This window comes from Pleurodeles waltl, chromosome 3_2 (genome assembly GCF_031143425.1).
Source record: "Pleurodeles waltl isolate 20211129_DDA chromosome 3_2, aPleWal1.hap1.20221129, whole genome shotgun sequence".
NCBI lineage: Eukaryota > Metazoa > Chordata > Amphibia > Caudata > Salamandridae > Pleurodeles > Pleurodeles waltl.
Window position 1 is genome coordinate 86,224,878 of NC_090441.1, and position 21,227 is coordinate 86,246,104.

The 21,227-nt window shown below is 47.3% G+C and overlaps 1 protein-coding gene across 3 annotated transcripts in view; it reads left to right on the plus strand.

Moving 5' to 3' along the window:
* Positions 1-13,560: 13,560 nt before the first annotated feature.
* Positions 13,561-21,227, plus strand: part of RNF43 (ring finger protein 43) — a 320,896-nt gene continuing 313,229 nt past the window's right edge. For all 3 annotated transcript variants that reach the window (XM_069226861.1, XM_069226862.1, XM_069226863.1), the window contains exon 1: positions 13,561-16,248. In XM_069226861.1, the coding sequence (XP_069082962.1) occupies positions 16,000-16,248 (249 nt within the window). In that variant the 5' untranslated portion in view covers positions 13,561-15,999. The remainder of the gene's footprint in view (positions 16,249-21,227) is intronic.

The window sequence follows — 21,227 nt, forward strand, 5'->3', positions numbered from 1 at the left end:
GCCACTGGAGCTCTCTCCAGCTCCATCTGCCTAAAATCAGGACTTGTTCTAGTCATGCTCCCACCCTGGTCCTGCAATGTGCCAACCTTGGGGTCATTTTTTATGGTCTCCATTGCCAGAACGGCTTTCTGCTTGGCCTCTCATCACTGCAGATATGGACTGCTCTGTAAGCACAACCCCAGGCATTTCTCTTGAAGTCACCTTCGGCAGCAGTATGATGACTCTTTACACTCAGTTCTGGTAAGCAGATGACCCTTTTCATACATCTCAGTTGTCGTGTTTTCAAGCTTTCATTTTCTCTTCTAAAACCTGGTTGATCTCTGCATCGCAGCTCTTATCGCAGCGTTATTGTGTAGTCTGCTGTTGCTAATTGCTGCACTTTCAAAACCTGGTTGTATCTGCATTCAGCAGTAGCGCTCCGTATACTGTATAGCTGTATATTACGCACCTGGACTGTACCTTTCTTTATGGCCTTATTCGTAGTTTCTTGACCAATGATGCGTAGACTTCTCAGTAAAGCGTTCTTTGTCTTCAGATCCTTTACACTGGCTGGAGTTGCGCTTTCACGCCTCATACACCAACCGTCAATTCAGCACTTTGAGGAAGGCACATGAGGCGCACACACACAAGAAGGTTGCTTGGACCATAGCAACCTTTCTGGGAGAGCACTGTTGATCTTCAGGTTACTTATTTCCCATATTGTTGCCAGTTGTAGCATCCTCCCCATCCTGGGTACTGGCCAATAAATATGCCTCATATAGAGCTATGTATTACACGTCTTAATTCTTCAGCGTGTAACTGCAAACTCAACATTCTAAACCTGCATTCACTTCACCACGTCCTAACACTTACGCAGGGGTGGCTAGTCCGCAGTGGCAGAGGGGTGTCGCCCCCATGGCTGAGCCAGCAGATTAAAAATAAATAAAATGATAGCTTGCTATTGTTTTATTTTTCATCTGCTGACTCAGCCAGCAGCATGTACAGCAAGAGGCGGGGCTAGGCCACAGGACATGGGAGGAGGGGAGAGTTCACTAAATGTGTATGTGTGTTTGGCCTGCCGCCTGAGATCGGCCAAGCACGCATTCTCACTTAGGTTTCTCCAGCCGCAAACAAACACAAATGATGGACGGAATGCAGAACCAATCAAGCATTCACCCCCAGTCACAGATTTGGGTTTAATCCATCCGTTCTTTTGCTCACCATGCCACCCCAGTTTAGACCCAGCCATATACAGATCAGTATTGACCCTGTTCCCCATAGGAACAGTCCAGCCCGAACTACCACACCAGGTCCTCCCTGGACCTGAAACAAGCATCTTGGGGCCAGTTTCAGGGTACACCCGGCGCACTTATAGTGACAAAAGCAAACAAACACATGCTTGCCATGGGGAACAGGGTCAAGACTGATTTGCATATGGCTGGGTCCAAACTGGAATGGCACGGCAAGCAAAAACAAGCATTTGCAATGCAGTGGGTCTCGCAAATTGCTCCAGTTGGAGATATTGGCATTGTAAATTCCTAACTGGACTTTTCTTGCCAAATAAATTGAAAATGAAAAGTAAAACAGTTGGCATAAGCATTCAAAGCGCCATGGTAAACATGAGTGCGAAGGAGGTACACAAAAGGAAAAATAATTTCACTCACAGTCAAACAAACTGGCAATCGTGCTATTAATCATGTAACAGGGTCAGTCTGCAAGGCGGTAACAAAACCTCCCCAAGGAGGGACAAACGTAAAGCATTTACCAACCACTAACCAGTGAAAGTGAGGGCTGTGTGGTGGGTGTGGTTAAAAGCCCACAATACTCACAACAGGTCAAAACACTTCCCCTCTTGACATAAAAAGTGTAAACACAGCAAACGGGAAGGACTGCAGTTTCTCTGTCTCACTGTGGATTCCTTTTAAACTGTCCATCTTTCAGTTTAGCTGAAACAATGATTAGTCTGCACCCCCAAAATGCTGCTAGTTCTGGCAGGAAACACCACAGGTTCCTATATCTTTATGTGTACATATATATACATAGATCTATATATATATATATCTATAGGTATATATGTGTATATATACACACACACACACCAAATGTTCCTGTCAACATCGGATGGGATGTGGCAATGCAATGGGCTGCATAAATATTTTGAAAGGTCATACCAGAAAATTATCAACGTTCTTTTCAAGGAATAAGTATAAAAGAGGTTAAAAGGGAGGTCTGGACACAGGGTCATGGTCTATGCACACCATTTTTTACTATTTTCATATTGCACAACAAATTGGCTTTTGTTGTGAAAACCTGCTTACCCTTCAGTGCCCTTCACTGCGCAGCTCTGTGGAGGCTGTGGGGAGAGGGGACTGCAAGTTCCACCCACGCAGCCTCTGGAGAAAGAACTCTCCAGGCAGTACAGAAGAACCAAATAAATGAAAACATCTTCCCCAGCTTCCTTAATCTCCGGCAGCCCTGTGTAAATATTGATGTAAGCTTCGGCTGCAACGGTGACACCCAAGAAAGTCACATTTAGGAAATGGACGAGGGTGCAACCAACCAGCCAAATTAGAGGCACAGTGTTTTGGTTGTGGTTCGTAACAAACATCCGATGGAACGCAATGCAGTTTTTCAAGCATGTGGAACCTAGGCCAGAGAACAAGTGGTTGGAGGGGGTTTATTCCCATATGGACTGTAGTCGAAAGTAAAGTTGTGCATTTCAAACGGTGACGAGGCCAGGTCCATAATAAAATGCAAGTTTTTTTTTTTTAATCTTTTTATTGATTGATATTTTCAGTACGTTACATATATATAGTACATTGGGCATTTTTGTATGAGAAATAGACATTGATCCAGCCCTGCTGGTTGTACAAATAGCTTTGAGAGTTAACATTTCCGGCTCTGTATATAAGCTTTATGTTAGATACAATACAAGTTTCTCAGCTGTGGTGTGGTGTACATGATACTGGCATAATATGTAACCTTTAATCATCAAGTTCTACCATTACTCTGGTTTGATTACAACTTAACTTCTTAAACTTAACCTAAATCTGACATCATCGATCTTTACTATGAGGGGTAAAGTATATGTACTTTTCCATGACCACTGCTTTTGGTCATATCTTTGGATAATGTATTGCATGTGTTTGTCTGAGTATATGTGTCTATCATCTGGGGGGGGGGGGCATTTTAGGATTACGAATATCAGATCGTTTGTTGTGCGTTTATATAGAGGCATCACTATGTATTAATTTCAAACCCTTCTGTTCTACATATTGTAACAAAATTCTCTAGTATCTCATCCCATTCATCCGCCAAGGGGTAATTTCTCATTCCTCTACTTTCTTCTCTTTTAAGAGCTGTACTTTCTGCCTTTCCCCAGTCTAGCATCTCTGCACACCACTGTGATACCCGTGGGGACGCTGTAGCTTTCCAGCGCTTGGTTAGTAAGCGTTTTGCTAATATGAGTGCTAGATTTCTTAGTCGTGGGAGTGCTTTCTCCTTCTTCAGGCGTGGGAGCAAGCCCAGCAAGCAGGTCTCCACCGTCAGGCTCATAGGGGCGCCTGCTATTTTTCCCAAAACATTTGTTACATTATTCCAATATTGGGCAATGGCCAGGCAGCTCCAGAGCATGTGTAATAGGTCTGCCTCTTCAGTGCCACATCTGGGGCAGCCTGGTGATGCGTCGTGGTATAGCAAGTGTAAGTTGTGCGGTGTGAGATATGCCCTGTGTAGAATAGCATACTATATAAATTTAAATCTAGTGTTACGTGGTATTTGACTAGGGTATTTCAGAATTGTCTCCCAGTCATCCTCTGACAGTTCTTTGCCAACATCTGTCTCCCATCTAGTCTTTAGTCGGGTTAGGGGCGGTGATAAATGAGTCTTCAACCCACGGTACAGCCATTTTATCAAATGTCTGCCATGTCCTACTGAGTAAACAGCACTTACAAGTTCATGTGTGGGGGGTTCCTTACTGTCTCGGGCACAGTGGTTTTTAATATAGTGTTGTATGGTAGCATGTAAGAGAAAGAGCGATGAAGTCAAGTTGTGTTTGTGTGTAAAGTCTGTGTGTACTAGTAGATGCTGGTCTTTGAAGAATACCCCAACCGTGTCCATGCCTTCCTGTGACCACTACTGTAGTTGTCGTTGCGACAGTATACCTGTGTTTACTGGTAGTCCCAGAAGTGGGGTATTGGGGGAGTATGGGATTGTTTTATTTGTATATTTGAGCGCTGTTTTCCAGTATTGCAAGGCTATTCGTAATAAGAGTGGTAGTTGCTTTGGGGCTTGGAGGCCAGGACATAACAGGGAATGTATGTGACCTTTATCTACAATTTCCTGGGTGTATTCGATTTCTTGCAAATTTCTTCCGGCTAGCCAATATGCCAGCCATTGTAGTTGACCTGCTATACAATAGGCCTTAAAGTCAGGTGCACCCATTCCTCCTTTCTCTGTTGGCATCTGCAGCTTGGTCAGGCCTATACGACGTCTACCCTTCCCCCCAGATCAGGTCAACCAGCATTGAGTTAAGGGTTTTGAAGTGGATTTCTGGGATTCTCACTGGTAGATTCATAAAATAATATAGCAAGCGGGGTAGCATTACCATCTTGGCCAGGGCGAGCTTACCTGTGACTGATATTGGTAGCGATGTTTAAAATTGTATCTGTGATCTAAGATAAGGCATCGCTTTTAGCAAATTACCTTCCATCAGATCCACTGGGGTGCGGTAAATTTGTATGCCGAGGTTTCGGAATGTGTCTGAGGCTAATTGTAGGTGTTTGTCGCCGAATGTGATTGTATTTCTCGGATCTGGGCCAGTGAGGGAGAATGCCACTGATTTGTCAAAGTTTATGGCTAGTCCTGATAGTGGCATGCATTTTTGGAATATTTGTGCTATAGCATCTAGGTTCTGTCTCATATCTTTCACATATAGAATAATGTCGTCCGCATATAGTGATACTATGTGATTGGTCCCAGGTGTGCCTATTCCCCAGTCTATACCATCTTGTCGTAGCTTGCAGGCTAGTGGCTCTATCGCCATAATGAACAGTAAGGGGGATAGCGGACATCCTTGCCTGGTGCCCCTTTGTACATGGTAGGTATCTGAGATGTTCTGACCAGTGCGTGCTCTTGCTGTCGGGGAGGTGTATAATAACCGAACCCAGCGTATGTAGTCGTGGGGGACATTGAACCTCTCTAATACTTTAAACATATATTCCCAGCTCAGGGAGTCAAATGCCTGTCTGAGATCTAGTGACAGGCATCCTGCGTGTGGGTAATGACTCTTAGCAGAGTCCATTACATGGTACAGTCGACGAATGTTCAGAGAAGTACTACGGGGCGGGACAAATCCGCATTGGTCCGTGTGTATCAGGCTATCTATGTAATTAAGCATTCGTTGCACTAGTATTTTTGCTAATATTTTATATTCTGTATTTAACAGAGATAAAGGTCTGTAAGATGACATATCAGTTGTGGCTTTTCCTGGTCTCAATAGTGAGGTGACTATTGCCTGTTTAGTTGTAGCTGGAAGAACTCCATGTTTTAGAGAGGAACAGTATAATTTTTCTAACTGTGGGGCAAGTTGTGGGCAGAAAAGGGAGTAAAATTCAGATGGTAACCCGTCTGAACCTAGTGCTTTATTCCGCGCCATGCTTTTGATTGTTTCCTTTATTTCGCCTTGAGTTATCTGCTCGCTTAATTGCAGCTTGGCCTCCTCTGTCAGTGTTGGTAGCCTAATGTCAGCTAGGAAGACATCTATCTCGGCTCGATTTATAGTTGTAGGGGCGGAGTATAAAGTTGTGTAATAATCATGAAAGGCATTATTTATCCCCAGTTGTGTATTTATTGTATCTTGTTGTGGCGTAATAATCTGCAGGATAGGAGTGGAGGGGGGGGGAGTTCAGCTTTAATCAGGAGTGCCAATAGAGTCCCTGCTTTGTCTCCTTCGCTGTGGATACATTCACAGTATTTTATATAGTCTATTTTCCGTAATCTTTCCATAAGCTCTGTATGTTCGGCTCTAGCTTCTTGCAGCTGTTGAGTCGATGAGGGTCTTTGTATTGCCTTTTTTTGTAGTGTGTGTAGCTTGTTTTCTATTAATTTTAATTCCCTGGATAGTACTTTACGTACTCCAGTTGTCGCTCCCATCACCACACCCCTTATCACCACTTTAAATGCTCCCCATTCGAGTAATGGAGAGGATGCTGAGCCTGTGTTGTCGGAGAAGAAGTTTGTGATCGCTTGGGATATTTCTGTTCTTAAGATATCATCTTCCAGTATTGATGGCTGTAAACGCCATGTGGGGATCGGCGTAGATCTCCACCCCATAATAGCGTCACCTCGAGGGGGTTATGGTCTGATAATGTTTTTCCTAAATATGTGGTGTGTGATACCTAAGTCAATATTGAAGTAGTGCACACTACCCGATCTAGTCTCATATGTACTTTACGCGGATGTGAATAAAAGGAGTACTCTTATACCTATGTTTCTAGCTCGCCAAATATCCGTCAGTGACCATCCCTGTAGCCAATTACGCAATGCCTCTGCCTGTCGTTGTGCATTGGTTCCTGACAATGGGGGCGTGGTGCGATCTGTTATGATATCTAGTACCGCGTTAAAGTCTCCGCCTATTATCCATGGGATGTGAGCCCATTGCAATAGTACCCTCGACAGGCGCTCCAGGAATATATCCTGGGCAGTATTCGGGGCGTATATGCTTCCCTAGTATTATATGTTTCCCATCTAGATTACCTTTGACCAGTGTGTAACGGCCTTCATCATCATTTTTAGTCTCTAGTATTTCAAATGGTACCCCAGCGCGTATCCACACCGCCGTTCCCCTTGCGAACGCGGAATATGTTGTGTGTAGGAGCTGGCCCCGCCACTTCTTACGGAGTTTCGTCGCTTCATGGGTAGTGAGGTAAGTTTCCTGTAAATAGGCTACATGTATATTCCGACGATTTAGTTGAGCTAAAATTCTATGTCGCTTTTGAACGGATCCCATTCCCCTTACATTCCAGGTGATAATATTGTATTCACGTAATGCAGTCATATCGAGATATTGTTGCTGTGGTCTCTTTAGAAGTCTGCGTTACTGGGTGTCCCTCTTGGTATAATATATATGATATGTGTGTTGATGTCAATGGTCTAAATCTACTTCCAACTTTACTTTTTAAACTGAATACTGGGCGAAGCTCAAACTGACTTTGCCAAACCATCGTGTTACATAGAACCATTATCGTTGCCACCAACGGGGAAGCATCTACGAAGAAAGGGGGCCTGCGCTCTGGGGGTCTAACTGGTGTACTGTCAATAGTTCTCGCCTGTGGCCAGCCAATTATTTGGTAGATGGCGAGGAGTACTGTTCTCGACCGTCCGGGCCCGCCCTGTGTAAAGGAAGAAGCAAACCCAGCGAGCGTCAGGTGCACAGCGGCAACCACGGAGTACTGTGTCCTCCTTCAGAGGTCACGGGCTGATTGCGGGGTGACAGCAGGGAACAACGCTGAGCTGCCTTCTGAATCAGATGCTGCAGCACTGTCTATGGATGAAGTAGGTCTGTGCGGGGAGGAATCTGTCCCATGTAAGGAGTATGCTGATTGCAGTGCCCCATTTCGGCCCTCCAGGACCTGCAGCATAGTTGGGCCAGTCTTTTTTTTAAGTCGACTGCATCCTACCATGTCCGCTCTTACGTGAGTGATGGGGCTGTCTCGGGGGTAGGGCATCACGCTCCTCATTCCCAAGGTGAGGAAAGGTCGCATCCAGCCAGTCGCATGCAGAGTCTGGTGTGTCAAAAAAGTGTGTTTTCTGATTAAATGTGACACGCAACCGGGCCGGGAATAGTAGCACGTAGTTCAGTCCTTCAGTCCGTAGCCTCTTTTTTACTATCTGGAAAGAGGCTCTGCACCTCTACACCATTAGTGTGTAGTCAGGGTATAGAGAGATTTGAGTATTGTCTACTGTGATAGGGTCTAGATCTCTTGCCGCCTGTAGCATGATGTCTCTGTCCCTAAAATTTAGGATCCGGGCTATCAAGGGACGCGCTGGTGCACCTGGAGGGGGTCTCTTTCCTGGTATACGGTGCGCCCTCTCTACGGCAAAGTGGGTTGACAGTTTGTCCGCCATTATTTTCTTGAGCCAGTGTTCTATGTAATGCGTAGGAGTCTTGCCCTCCGTCCCCTCCGTGAGACCTATTATGCGTACATTATTGCATCGGGATCGCCCCTCCGCATCCTTGACACGTTCTTGTAGCGTTTATACCTGCTGTTGGAGGCGTTCAATGGCATTCTTGTTTTCATTGTGGGTCGGAAGGATCTCAGCGACATTGAGTTCTGCCTGTTTCAATCTGTCCGATAATTTTTTCTGGTCATCCTTCAGGATATTTAACTCGATTGTTATTGATCCTATTTTTTTCTCTATTGCTTGCCTTGAGTCTCTAATCTCCTGGAGAATAATGTCCAGTTTATCTGCTTGATCCCTGGGTGGCGTTGCTTACATTGGGACATCAGGGGATGGTCTTTCCATGTCTTCTGATTGTTTTCCCTTGGTGCGGCCCATTGTTACTTGTGTCTATGCTAGTATTTGCGTAGAGGGGCGCTTGTTATATGGGATAATTGCTAGTTGTAGTTTGGAGCTCGCGGGCCCTCTTGCTGTGTGTGTCTTCAGCTGCCAGGCTTAGCAGGACCGGTCTTGCGATCACCCCGGAATCTTGTGTTGGGCTCCACTGGTATTGGGGCGGTATTTCCTTCTCCGGCCGACTGGTCCCCACTGTATGTCTTCTGGCGGTGGGCCAACGGGGGCTCTACCGTCAAATGGGGGCAGGGCTCTAGTAGTTCCTCGGCGTAGCACTCTCCGTCGGAGGGGGTGTCGCCGCACCCCTCCTTTTGTTTCCCGTGCACGGACGGACTGCTCGTGCGTCCGGTCCCCAGGCCACTACCTCGCTCCCCACCGCCAACTTGCGCCCTCGCAGGTAGGATCCAAGGCGCGGAGGAGGGGGGCGCCTAGGGGCGGGCCTGTCAATCTCTGCAGGCACACTGCGCCGACCCCCGTCTTCGGCACCAGCCTCGACGCGCCCTCCTCCCCTCACTCACCGCAGTGTGGCTTCTTCCGTTCGGCGTTCCATCTGCGCCGCGGCGTGGGCCCGGATCAGGGCCAGGTCCGGCAATCTACTGTATTTCTGCGCCCAGCTGGGCGCCCCAAACGTTCTCTGGGGGTGCTCCGTCGGTTCCCCCATATTCCGGATAACTTATCACCACATAGCAGCTTAACCCCGCGGCAGGATCTGCGGGCCCGGGACGGGAGCTCCGGGATTAGGCGGCCGCCATCTTAGGCGGTAGACCACGCCCCCATTAAAATGCAAGTTAAACTAATTGTCTATGGGAAAGCGCTACCTGTGTTCATACTATCGAGACTCCTGGTAATGAAAATGTTAATTCTGAGCTATAACCTAGATACAAAATGGAATGAAACACAAATAGAAACAAACAAGATTGCGCTGCGGAAAAAAGATAAAAAGTAGTCCACAAACCTGATGGGAAACAGCGAGCCTCGCATGTTTTCAGTACTTGGTCGCTGCGCTCGAGGAGGGCTAACCACTGGAAAAGGCATGACGTATGCGTGCCTTCCACTAATGAAAGCAAGCAGATTTTGAAAGGCAAGCCCACGAACCAATGAAAGACACTGATGTAACATGGACGGGGCTCGGAGCCCTTTTCTATCTACTAAAGCGTCTCGCAAGCGCATGCGACGCAGGCTCGACGCTAAAAATGGATGGATTAAACCCAGGCCAGTGACTTGGGGTGAATGTTTGATTTGTTCTGTATTCCATCCATTACCTGTTGATTTTGCATTTGTCTTCCCAAGTGGGAAGGGTAGGTCGAGATGTGGGTTGCATTTGTCTCCCCAATTGGGAAGGGTAGGTCGAGGCGTGTGTCCCATGCTTGCTATACCACCAGATTCAAACTAGCCTGGATGATGAAGGGTGATACCCTGAAACCGGTCCCAGGATGCTTGTTTCTGGTCCATGGAGGACCTGGCCTGGCAGTTCGGGCTGGACTGCACCCAAGGGGAACATGGTCAAGACTGATTTGCATATGGCTGGGTCCAAAATGGAATGGCATGGCAAGCAAAAAAACTGATGGATTAAATGCGGATCTGTGATTGGGGGTGAATGTTTGATTTGTTTTGCATTCTGTCCATCATCTGTTTTTGCATGTATACAAAGCAGGGCAGGTAGGGATCTAGTGGCTGAATTGCATGATGTGAAGCCAGAAAACATGGAAGGAATCCTAGCTACCATGCTGGACCAATTTAAGTCAGGCAAATTTTGTTTTATGGAGCCTTCTTTTTTCCTTTACTATCACATATAAGAGCACATTCTGGGACCTCAGTTCAGGGTGTGCGCTGAACAAAAACAATCTGATGGATTAAGGTGAAACGTTTTTGCATGTTAAAGAAATACCTTTTTTTATTTTAAAGAACTAATTATATTTTCACATGATGTTTGTTACATGGTTTAGGTGGTGTAGGAAAATGCCACTGCTGGCATGGTTACCCCACCCCCCCACGTTTTGCCTTGTGTTGATGCCAACTTTGATTGAAAGTGGGCTGGAACCTTGCTAACCAGGCCCCAGCCCCAGTGTTCTTTCCCTAAAACTGTACCTTTGTTTCCGCATTTGGCACAACCCTGGCACACAGTTAAGTCCCTTGTGAAATGTACCCATGGTACCAAGGGCCCTGTGGCCAGGGAAGGTCTCTAAGGGCTGTAGCATGTATTATGCCACCCTAGGGACCCCTCACCAAGCACATACACACTGCCTTGCAGCTTATGTGTGCTGGTGAGGAGAAAAGGACAAAGTAGGGATGACACCCCTCTCAGGGTGCCATGCCCACGAATCACTGCCTGTGGCATAGTTAAGTCATGCCTCTAGCAGGCCTTACAGCCCTAAAGCAGGGTGCACTATACCACAGGTGTGGGCATAGCTGCATGAGCAATATGCCCCTACAGTGTCTACTTCCATTCTTAGACATTGTAAGTGCAGTGTAGCCATATTGAGTATATGGTCTGGGAGTCTGTCACTACGAACTCCACAGCTAAATAATGGCTTCACTGAATACTGGAAAGTTTGATATCAAACATCTCAGCACAATAAAGCCACACTGATGGCAGTGTGGGATTATTTAAAAATGCACATAGAGAGCATCTTAGAGATGCCTCCTGTGTGTTAGCCAAACTGCTAGTGTAGGATTGACCGGTCTGTGCCAGCTGCCACTTTCAGACAAGTTTCTGACCACATGGGGAGAGTGCCTTTGTGCACTCTGTGGTCAGAAACAAAGCTTGTCCTGGGTGGAGGTGCTTCACCCGTCCCCTCTACAGGAACTGTAACACCTGGCAGTGAGCCTCAAATGCCTAAGCCTCAGGTTACAGTGCCCTGTGGCACTCCAGCTAGTGGAGATGCCCGGCCCCTGGACAAAGCCCCAATTTTGGCTGCAAGTCTGGCTGGAAATTAGAGAAAACCGGGAGGAGTGACCACCCCAGCCGGGACCATCCCTAAGGTGTCCCGAGCTGAGGTGACCCCCTCCCTGCAGAATCCTCCATCTTGGTTTGGAGGGCAGAGACTAATAGGATTAGGTTTGTACCCCCTCTCCAAAGGGAGTGGGCACAAGGAGATTGTAGCCACCCTCAGGGACGCTAGCCATTGGTTACTGCCCTCTGACCCCTAAAACACCCCTAAATCTAGGATTTAAGGGCCTCCCTGAACCCAGCTCACCAGATTCCAGGGGACCTACAAGAAGATGAACGACTGCTTAGCTGAAACCCCCAGCAGAGAAGAAGGACGACAACAACTGCTTTGGCTCTAGCCCTACCTGCCTGTCTCATGCTTCAAAGAACCTGCAAAAGACCAGCAACGTGTCCAGCGGGACCAGCGCCCTCTACCCAACTCCAGAGGACTGCCTTGCATCCAAAAGGACCAAGAACTCCTGAGGACAGCGGCTCCGTCTGAGAAAAACCAACAACCAAGTACTCCCACCTCACTCCAGATGCGTGAATCCTGACCCCTGTGCACCCGACGCCCACGGCCCGTGTCCAGGTGGTCCACCTAGCAAGAGAGAGTCTACAGGCGATTGCGAGCAATTGGCCACCCTGGGTTGACCTCTCCACCCCTCCACAACGACGCCTGCAGCTGGAATCCCGAGGATCCCCCTGACCGCAAAGCTCCGGGTGAAGATATCCGATGCCTAAAGACACACTGCACCTGCAGCCCTCAGGCCTTGGAGAAACCGACATCCGGTACAGCTACGTTCAGCAGGCAGCCCTTCTCCCTGTCCGACCAGTAGTGTGCCCGAGACACGCTCCCCTCCCCCCCCCCCAGACCTCACATGCAGCCTCTGAGTGACCCTTGGTGTCTTCTCATAGACCAGCATTGGAAACCCAACGTCCTGTTTGCACCCTGCACCCAGCCGCCCCTGTGCCACTGAGGGTGTGTGTTTGCTGCCTACTTGTGGCCCCTCCAGTGCTCCTTCAAACCCCCCTGGCCTGCCCTCCGAGCCACGGGTACTTACCTGCAAGCCTGATTCCGAGTACCCCGTGTCTCTATAGGAGCACACGTTAAATTTGCTCAACTTTTACCTCTGAACCCGGCCGGCCCCATGTTGCTGGTGATAGGTGTTTGGGATTAGCTTGAACCCCAACGGGGAACTTCCTATAATGTGGAGACTGAAACTGTAAGTGTTGTACTTACCTGTAAAACGATCTAAGATTACTTCCCTCCAGGAACTGTTTCTGAAAATTGCACTGTGTCCATTTTTAAAACAGATTCTTGCCAATAATTCAGAAACTGTATTATTTACCTATTTCAAAGTTCTGTTGATACCTGTGTGAAATACGACAATTTTAAGGTACTTACCTGCAACTTCAATCTTGTGGTTCTAAAAATAAATTAAGAAAATATATTTTTGCTATATTAAAAAAAAAACATTGGCCTGGGTGGCTTCTTCTACTGTCTGGGTGTACTGCAAATGCTTTGCACTACCCTCTGATAAGCCTAACTGCTGGACCACCCTACCATAAAAGAGAGCATTAGTATTATCTACTTTATCTTCTGTTAATCCTCTGGGGAACCCCTGGACTCTGCACACTATATATCACTCTGTTATAGTATATACAGAGCCAGCCACCTACAGGTCGCAACTATGTGCAGGTCTCAACTCGTGCACGGGCTCCCAGCCAAACCCCTGACTCGGCTCGGCTCTCCCTGATAATTTGTTGAGGCGCCCATCTCCAGCACCTCTTTAACTAAACGTTCAGAAATACCTGTCTCTCCCCGATCTTTCCGTGCCGCCCACTTCTATTCTGCAGCCCACTGTGTTCCTCCCGCAGTTGTGACTATCCCGCCCCTTGCTCTTTCTGGTCCTCCCACAATACCATTCTGTATTGCTCTCACAACTATGTATGGCCCGCCCTCCTAGCCTTCCCATCCTCTGTACTAATTGCCCTGACCCTGCCCTCTCTTTTCGTGTTCTAATATCTCTCTCCTCTTACATCCCGCCCCACTTCATTCCTCCCTCCGGGTGCCCCCGCCCCTTACACCTCCTGCCTTCCGTTTCACGCCTCCTCTCTCTCTCTCCCCTCCTCTCGATCTGGGCCTGAGTGATCCCTCCGCCGCCGTGCTCCGCCGCCGTGTCGTTCTCTCTGCTGGCTCTCTCGGGCCCTGTGCGGTGATTCCCCGATCGCGATCCGCGACGGCCTTCTGCCCGGAGACCCCTGCCTCCGAGGGGCAGTCAGAGGAGCGTGACAGTGACAGTCTGTCACTAGACTTCCAGCAGCGACAACTTCACGGGCTCTGGGGCTTCGGGGAAAGAGCAGCAGTGCGGTGGAGGACAGCACCCTTGGCGAAAGGTGGGGGGCGAACTGCACGGGCCAGCTCACCCCACGGGGGCAGGACGCCTTCGGGAGGCTGAGACAACTCCACGGCAGCAGCAGGTTTTCACGGAGACACCAGAAATCCGGCAGCGGAGAGAACTGCTTCAGGGTGATACTGTGACCGCAGGAGAAGAGCAAAGAACACCTCAACTACACCAACCCCTCAGGGGGTAGCCTCCGGGGGAAGAACAGCAAGCCCGTGCGGTAGACAGCGACTCCACATAAGCACACCTTCACCACTCGGGGAGAAAACAGCGCCGCTGCCCTCTGTATATTCGGTGTGCAAACCGCACTTCAAAGGGCTCTGCAGGGCAGCTCCACAGGGGCAAAACAAGTCCACCAGGGTAGGCGAGGAGCAGGACTGACTGTAAGCTGACGGGAGGAAACTACTCACCCATGTGGTCATTAAATGCAGTGGAAAAACAGTAACTACACTGGAGATCAGAGTTCAATGGGAGTATCAACAAACCCATAAAGGGGCCACATCGGCAGGGAAGGAAACGACTTAAAGGAAGAGAATTTCAATTCCCCAGGGCGGCAAGAACACAGTAAGAGGAAAACAAATTCTCAAAGGTAATCACAACTTAAGTGTTGCGATCACAACTTAAGTGTTGCGATCAACAAGTCTGCAGAGGAAGATCACCAAGTCCATCAAGAAAATAAAAAAATATCTTCATAAGATTGAAAAACTCAACCAAGGGATAAAAAGAAAATCCCCAGAAGATAATAACTCCAACCTGACAAAGAAAACTCAGGTAAAGAGAACAACAACTTAAACAGTGGTCAGCAAATTCAGGAATGGGAGCAATAGCTTCGGAGAAGGAAAAACAGCCTAGTAGCAGAAACACAGCTTCGTGGGTACAGTGAGAAATTAATTGGAGTGGAAAGCAACTGATGGCCCAAACAACCACTTGCTTTGAGTTCTCTGGAGAGAAATGTGCCTGATAGAGAGATTTGTTTTTATCTACGAGGTTTATTGATGTACTGGTTATATCCAACAAGGGACAGCTTATTGTGGGGGTCAGAGCAACAGCATGGGAATGCCAAGTATCTGGAAAGTTTAGTTTCAGGAGTGCAACAAAAGCCTCAGGATCCCAGGATGAGGTGCGGCTCTGTATGAGAGGAGCTGCTTTCACCGCAAGCGAGCTTCAGAGATGTTGTAACCAAACTAATAGCTCTGTAAATCCAGGAGGACTTGAAAAGGGGACCCAAAGCTCTTCCCTCAAGGGAGAGCCGCTGCCTGGCCCTGTTGCAACAAGCGTGAGAGAGGCAGGGACTTGCCTGCTGCATATCATCCACACCCCAGCATCCCTGTGCTGGGAGTTGTGGGGAGCGCCTGGCTCAGACCGGATTGTGGTCCTGCTAGAGATCCCTATATGTTCTTCAAAGAGGGGCCTTTTCAAAGGCCTTCACTATTGGATGTTGCTCAGTGCTGGGTAAGGAGACCACGTCGCCCTGGGTTGATATCGCAGGCTTTGGCCTGGCCCAGTCATTGAGTTTACTCGACAAGACCCAAGAATTGAGACCAGAGCATTCTAATGATGGGAGAATTGGCAGAGCCTGACTCTGGGGAGGCTGAAGGCATGGCTTGGAAAGCCCTTTGTTTTACCCCAATTTCTGTTCTAGTTCCTCTTCCGCTGGAAATGGCCACTCATTGAAAGTTGACGATGTGTCTTTTTTCAAATTTTAGAAGATATGTTTGGGAGCAAGAAAATGTGCTATGCACTGTGGGTGGTATGGCACTGGAATGCTCAGGCTTGAAGAATCTGTTCCTCAGTGGATTGAACCTTGTCTCAAGGGCCACAGGGTTCATCTCCTGATGAAATTAACTGTTTGCAAGAAGATAAGTATATATGACACTACATATTTGACAGTACACCCAGATGGGTACATCACCAATGGGAACAGCATCAAGGTTCTGAGTGGTACGGTATAAGTCATATGTAACATTGACCAATAGGCCTGACTCCATTGTTCTCTCCTGTGGGTGGTGCAGATTTCTCTTGTGATGGCAGTCTCTGTACACTGACGGTTGGGGGCTCCACTGGATTGCTGAGCGCTATGGACGCCCGTTGCCCAGCGCTGCAGTGGGCAGTATGAGTAGCTCCCAGCGGCAGCTGGTAATCCTCTGGCCCTGGTTGCTGATGGCGACTCTGCAGGCAGGACTTGGGCACACAGGTTTGGTGCTGGCAGCAGCTGTGGAGTCAGAACGTGCAGCCTCCCAGAAGGCCCTGATCCGCGTGATCCCACTGAGGATGGATTCAGCAGAGAAGGACAACTTGACCCTTGAAGGAGTGTTTGCGAAGGTGGCTGAGGTGACCCCAGCTGAAGGGAAGCTGCTGCAGGTAAGTGTCTGAAGCTCAGGTCATAGAGTGAATGACACCTATATTTTATTTGGGTGAGGTGTGAGATCTTGGCACACAACCAAGTGTTGTTGACCATGTGGCTGTTTTTCAGTGCAACTCTAGGTTTCCAGTTCTGGGTCTTAGATGTTACCAATCATTGCATTATGATACTTAAGCCAGTTGGTTTTTAGGGTGGGCAGCACATTGTGTCTGCAGGCCTCTGTGTTTGCATCCCAAGACCTTCAGTTTAGAAGCTTTTGTTATCTAATGCATTTGTAGAACAAATCAGTACTCCAGACTCGCTGATTTGCTAAGTCAGAACAGAGTCTTATGACAATTCTAGCTCAGTTGTCTCTGGGAGAAAGTCACAACCAACGAATGGATGGGGCGGCCACCTAAGGCTTAAGTACCAAGGTTCCCCAGATCATAAGCCTCAGGGGGATACACAGTAGGCAGCCTTGCGGAGTCAGATCCTTGGCTGCTGCTGTTGCTGTTTGTTTAGCCTGAAAGTCACATGTTGACGTCCCACTGGACCTGCTTAGCCTTTGATCATTATTACAAAGTCAATAAAGTACAAAGCTTTAGTGGTGCAGAGGGTAACAATACCTTATCTTTTAGATGCCTAAAACCAGTTTACTTTTCAAGGCCTTACTGCGTTTTTTAGCATATAATTACTAATGGATGTCTCCAGTTAATAATATATAATTGCAAGCTGGTTGGTATTATCCATAACTGAGAGCGTTTGTCCCTTTTCCGTCTTTGTTGCACAGTGTGCCGAATTTGTCTCTAGGTGGTTTACATAGGTAAAAACTGTGGATCCAGGAGGCGGCTGAATGGATTCCAGCTCCTCTGCCTGGCCAAGGTGCTTGAACCTTGGACGTCTCCTGCTGACAGTCGCCCTGCCTCCAGTCCTCCCACCTCTGTAGTCCCAACCAAAGCAGTCTCCTAACCAAGGAGAATCTGAATTTATTGTTTCTTCAGTTTGGGTGTCAGCAGAGCTGCATAAACCCGCTCTTGCTAATGTTTTGTGGCTCTGCTTAAATTCATCCAGTGCTTTTTGTAGACGTTGATTGGTGCATTAGGGCATCTGCTGTGTGTCAAATCATTATATTGTATTCGCCGCAAACCAGCTGCTTTTGTGAAGCAGCTGCCACTGTGCCCATGCGAGCCTTCTCTTAAGCTGGCCTTCGTTTATGACAGAAGGGTAAACCATAAGTCCCAGAATGCACAGGGCTGTGGAGTTTGAAGCTCTCCGTGTCCAGCATCACTCGATCCTCTAGTAGTCAGTGCGCTCCGCAGGGTTACTCCATGTTGACAGGACACCGCGCTTCCAGCCTTGGCCTTTCGTTTATAATCTGCTGCCGTAAACAGCCTTCGAGGTAAGAAGTGTGGTTGGTTCAAAATCGAAGACGTTTTAAAGCCAGACCAGGGTGCTATGTGTTTAGGGGAATGCAGAGTTTTTTTTTTTTTTTAACCAGAGGTTGATTTGTAAATAAAAAACGTGCCGGTACCCAAAGCTGTTATCTGAAACGCTGCTGCAATTAAATGTGCGAGGACGGAATACCGAGGCAAATTAATTCTAACGCCATCTCGGGCCTCTTTGACCCATTTACAGCCACTTTCTGCCCCTTCAGCTCACTCTTGCGGCTCTGCATTCTCCATTTGTGACGCGTTTTCGTCTTTCTTTCCTCCTTCTTTCCTTATATGTATTTTGCTCGCAGTAATTGCCTGATGCAGAAAAATAAGTGCCGACCTTTTAAAAATAAGTGTCTGTTCGCCCCACCGCCTCAAATTAGGCACTGGTTTTTACTCAGCCTTGTGAAGCTTCCCTAAAAAATATGCAACCTTTCTTCGGCTGCTAAGGTTTAAGTTCCTAAAAATAAAATTCTTCAAAAGCAGGGTTTGCGGCAACAAAAATCTAACCGAAACTCCTTTGTAGTGGGCGAGGTTTCTTAAAAGATTAATGTTGTTGCAAAATAGTTCTTCTGCGAGCAACTTTATGCAAATTGCACTCAGTTTGGAAACTTTCATGATGTACAACTTTATAGAACTGGGCTAAACGTAAGTTCGTCCGCCCCTAGATTTATTACGAAGCGAAGGCAAAGTAGTTCTAGGCTTTGGTGGCAGCTGGTGATGTGAATTCAAAGAGTCAAACCTCTGTACTTTCGTTGAGCAGGTGGCCGGAGAAAGTGGGAAGGAATCAACGCGTGGAAGTTGTTGCAGAAATACGGCACTGCTCCTAGGTCTAGACAGACCCTAAGTGTGTATTCGAAAATAATGAGTGTTTAAATGACCGGAGGCCAGACGCCCGCATTTATGCAGTAACGAAGATACGCACTGAGCGAATTTGCTTCAGGTGTCTGTGTAATCAGTATACAGTGCGTCATGGTGTTATTATCGTGCATGCCAATAGAGCACAGTTGCCACTTTATCTGACTTGTTCTTTGCCATAAGGTGTGGCTGGACCCTTTGGAAGTCTGTATGTCATGCCACTTGTTTTTTCCTATTATTAAGTAGATGCAACGGCCGCCATTGGCACAGTCTGAACCTGCAGAGCAGGTTGTGTCTCCGCATCGTAGGTTCATTGGTGAGAGAGCCTCATCGGCCGTGGGGTTTACAACACGTGCGCCCTGCTTTTACAACGTGCTAAACGTAACCTCTGACACACGTCGAAACGCTGATCGAACGCACAGTGGAGGATCGCGTGCTGACAGCAGCACTGCTCACTCAGCCACACCACTCACCACCCGCAGTCGCACACGATGAGAGACAGCTAGAATATTTAACTCACTGGCTGTCCGTGCAGTACTTGCTACCACCCGCCGCTACTTAGCGCGCACCTCGTTACAATGGACGCACCGTACTGCCGCACACTTCCACAAAGCTGGATCAGACCTGCGATGGAAGAGTTTGGAAACTCATGGCCCGGACTACCCAAGTGTTCTGCCAATGTAAAATGGCGCCCAATTAAACGATTATAACCGTGACACCCAGTGAACGGAAGTGCAGGGAGAACCTGCTGCATTGTTGTCTACCTTTGCAGGTGAAGCGCGTTGGATCATGGAAGGGCTTGAAGGAGGGGATCTATCTTTCTTATTTTCTCATTTGGGCCCCTTGAAAGAAGCTTTTTCCAGGCATGGTACAGGCTTCTTCACCTTAGGGTTGCCACCTTGCTTCGTGTGGTCACGACTTCTTTCATTTAATTTCACAACCTACTATGTTCTGGGCGAGGTTACCGGATGACTCCATGTCACCAAGGGTGCAGCGCTCCAGTCCTTGGTTTTCTGTTAACAACTAAAAGGTTTTTTTAAGTGGTAAGAACCAAACACACCTAACATTATTTGTAAAAGGAAACCCAGGACTGGAGCACTGCAGTGACAGACAGCAATGTAATTAGTTGTTGAAGTTATGGCCTTTGGATACTTTCTCTGTATTAGTTGTTCTGATACACCTGAAAATACTGACGTATACCAGATAACTCCAGGCTGGTCTGCTGGAACCGTGGATGAAGATGGTGACGCCACAGCATCAGATGGTGTACTGCCTGTGTTCGTCAACACTGAATATTTCTGCAGGATAAATAGAAAAAACATCTTTGAGCTGTAATAGCGTAGAGATCTAAGAATTAAAACACATTTAATACCCAAAACATTCACGCTCCAGAACAAGCAACTAGTTTGAAGTCCCAAACCCCCAGGTCATTTTTTGCCATCAACTTTGGAGAAAACACGTTCAAAACCTGCAATGCGTATCCTGCTTAAAACTCCTGTATCGAAAACCATGCCCCAAAACGTGAAACAAATTCTCTGCTCCTAAGATTTCAAAATTTGTAATAAAAAGAATACTTTTTATTGGAAAATCTATAACAAGTTAATATGCCAAAATCGTCCAAACATGCTGTCCAAAACTCATAACCCATTTGTAGGTCAAACCCGGTAAAAAACAAGCAGTGGCAAAGCTAGTGGGTTTGGTGTGGGTTTTGATCATTGACTAAATACTAGTTAAAAGCTACAGTGAAATGTGTTACAATAAATGTGGTGTATGAGGACTCAGTGTATTTTTGAGATGTAAATTCTCCCTCAAGCACTGCATAAGAGGGAGGATGGTACACTAAGCACTCAAAAAAACGGGAAGAGTGATACACAAGGTAACAGTAGCCCTATCTTAAGTAGTAAAAACATACAATTACCTCAGGTGTCTAAAGTGTAATATTGAGGATCCATTGGACAATTCAGTTAGCGTGGGGACCATCACAAACAAACCAGTGTGGGCCTGATTAGTCATGAAAAATGTCGACAAACTCTCACATACCAACCTAGGTGTCATCATAGAGTTGCCTACATTCACCCGACAGTTTGGTAGCAGAGTGCATCTACCAAGAGCACTTCGGTGGCCGTTTTGTGTCTCACTTGTTGGTGAGGTAATGTGGGATCAGTGTGTAAATAAAAATCCCTGAAGTGATACCTGTTAGTATAAGTTTTATTGTGGGTCAAGTGCTGTGGTATGAAAATAAAAATGGGGGAAATCTAAGGGATTTATTGTTCCCAAATACAGCAAATTGACTTATTTCAGCTGTCTCAAATGGCCCACATGGTCCTCAGCCTTCCTCAGGACTGTGATCCCTTAGTCATACTTGTTCCAGTGCGTGCAGGGCATAAATGCATCCAATAATTCTCTCTTAAGTATGCAGATGTGGTACTCCAGGTGGATTTAACACTATCAGGTCAAGCTTAATGATTACTAAGGGTAGCATCAGTAAGAGCCTGAAGATCATGACTGTTTTGAATCCAACATGGAACCCTCGGAACTGTGAGGGTGGAGAGGAAGGTTATATAGTGCGTCCACCAGAAAGCCCATTACCAGAGTTTAGTTACTTGGTATTCCAATGGATACTTCTAGCGGTAGACTCCTCTTACAGACGTAGACCTAATGAGATAAGTCTGTGCAGGGAAAGGCCCGACTGGTGGATACTTGGGGCT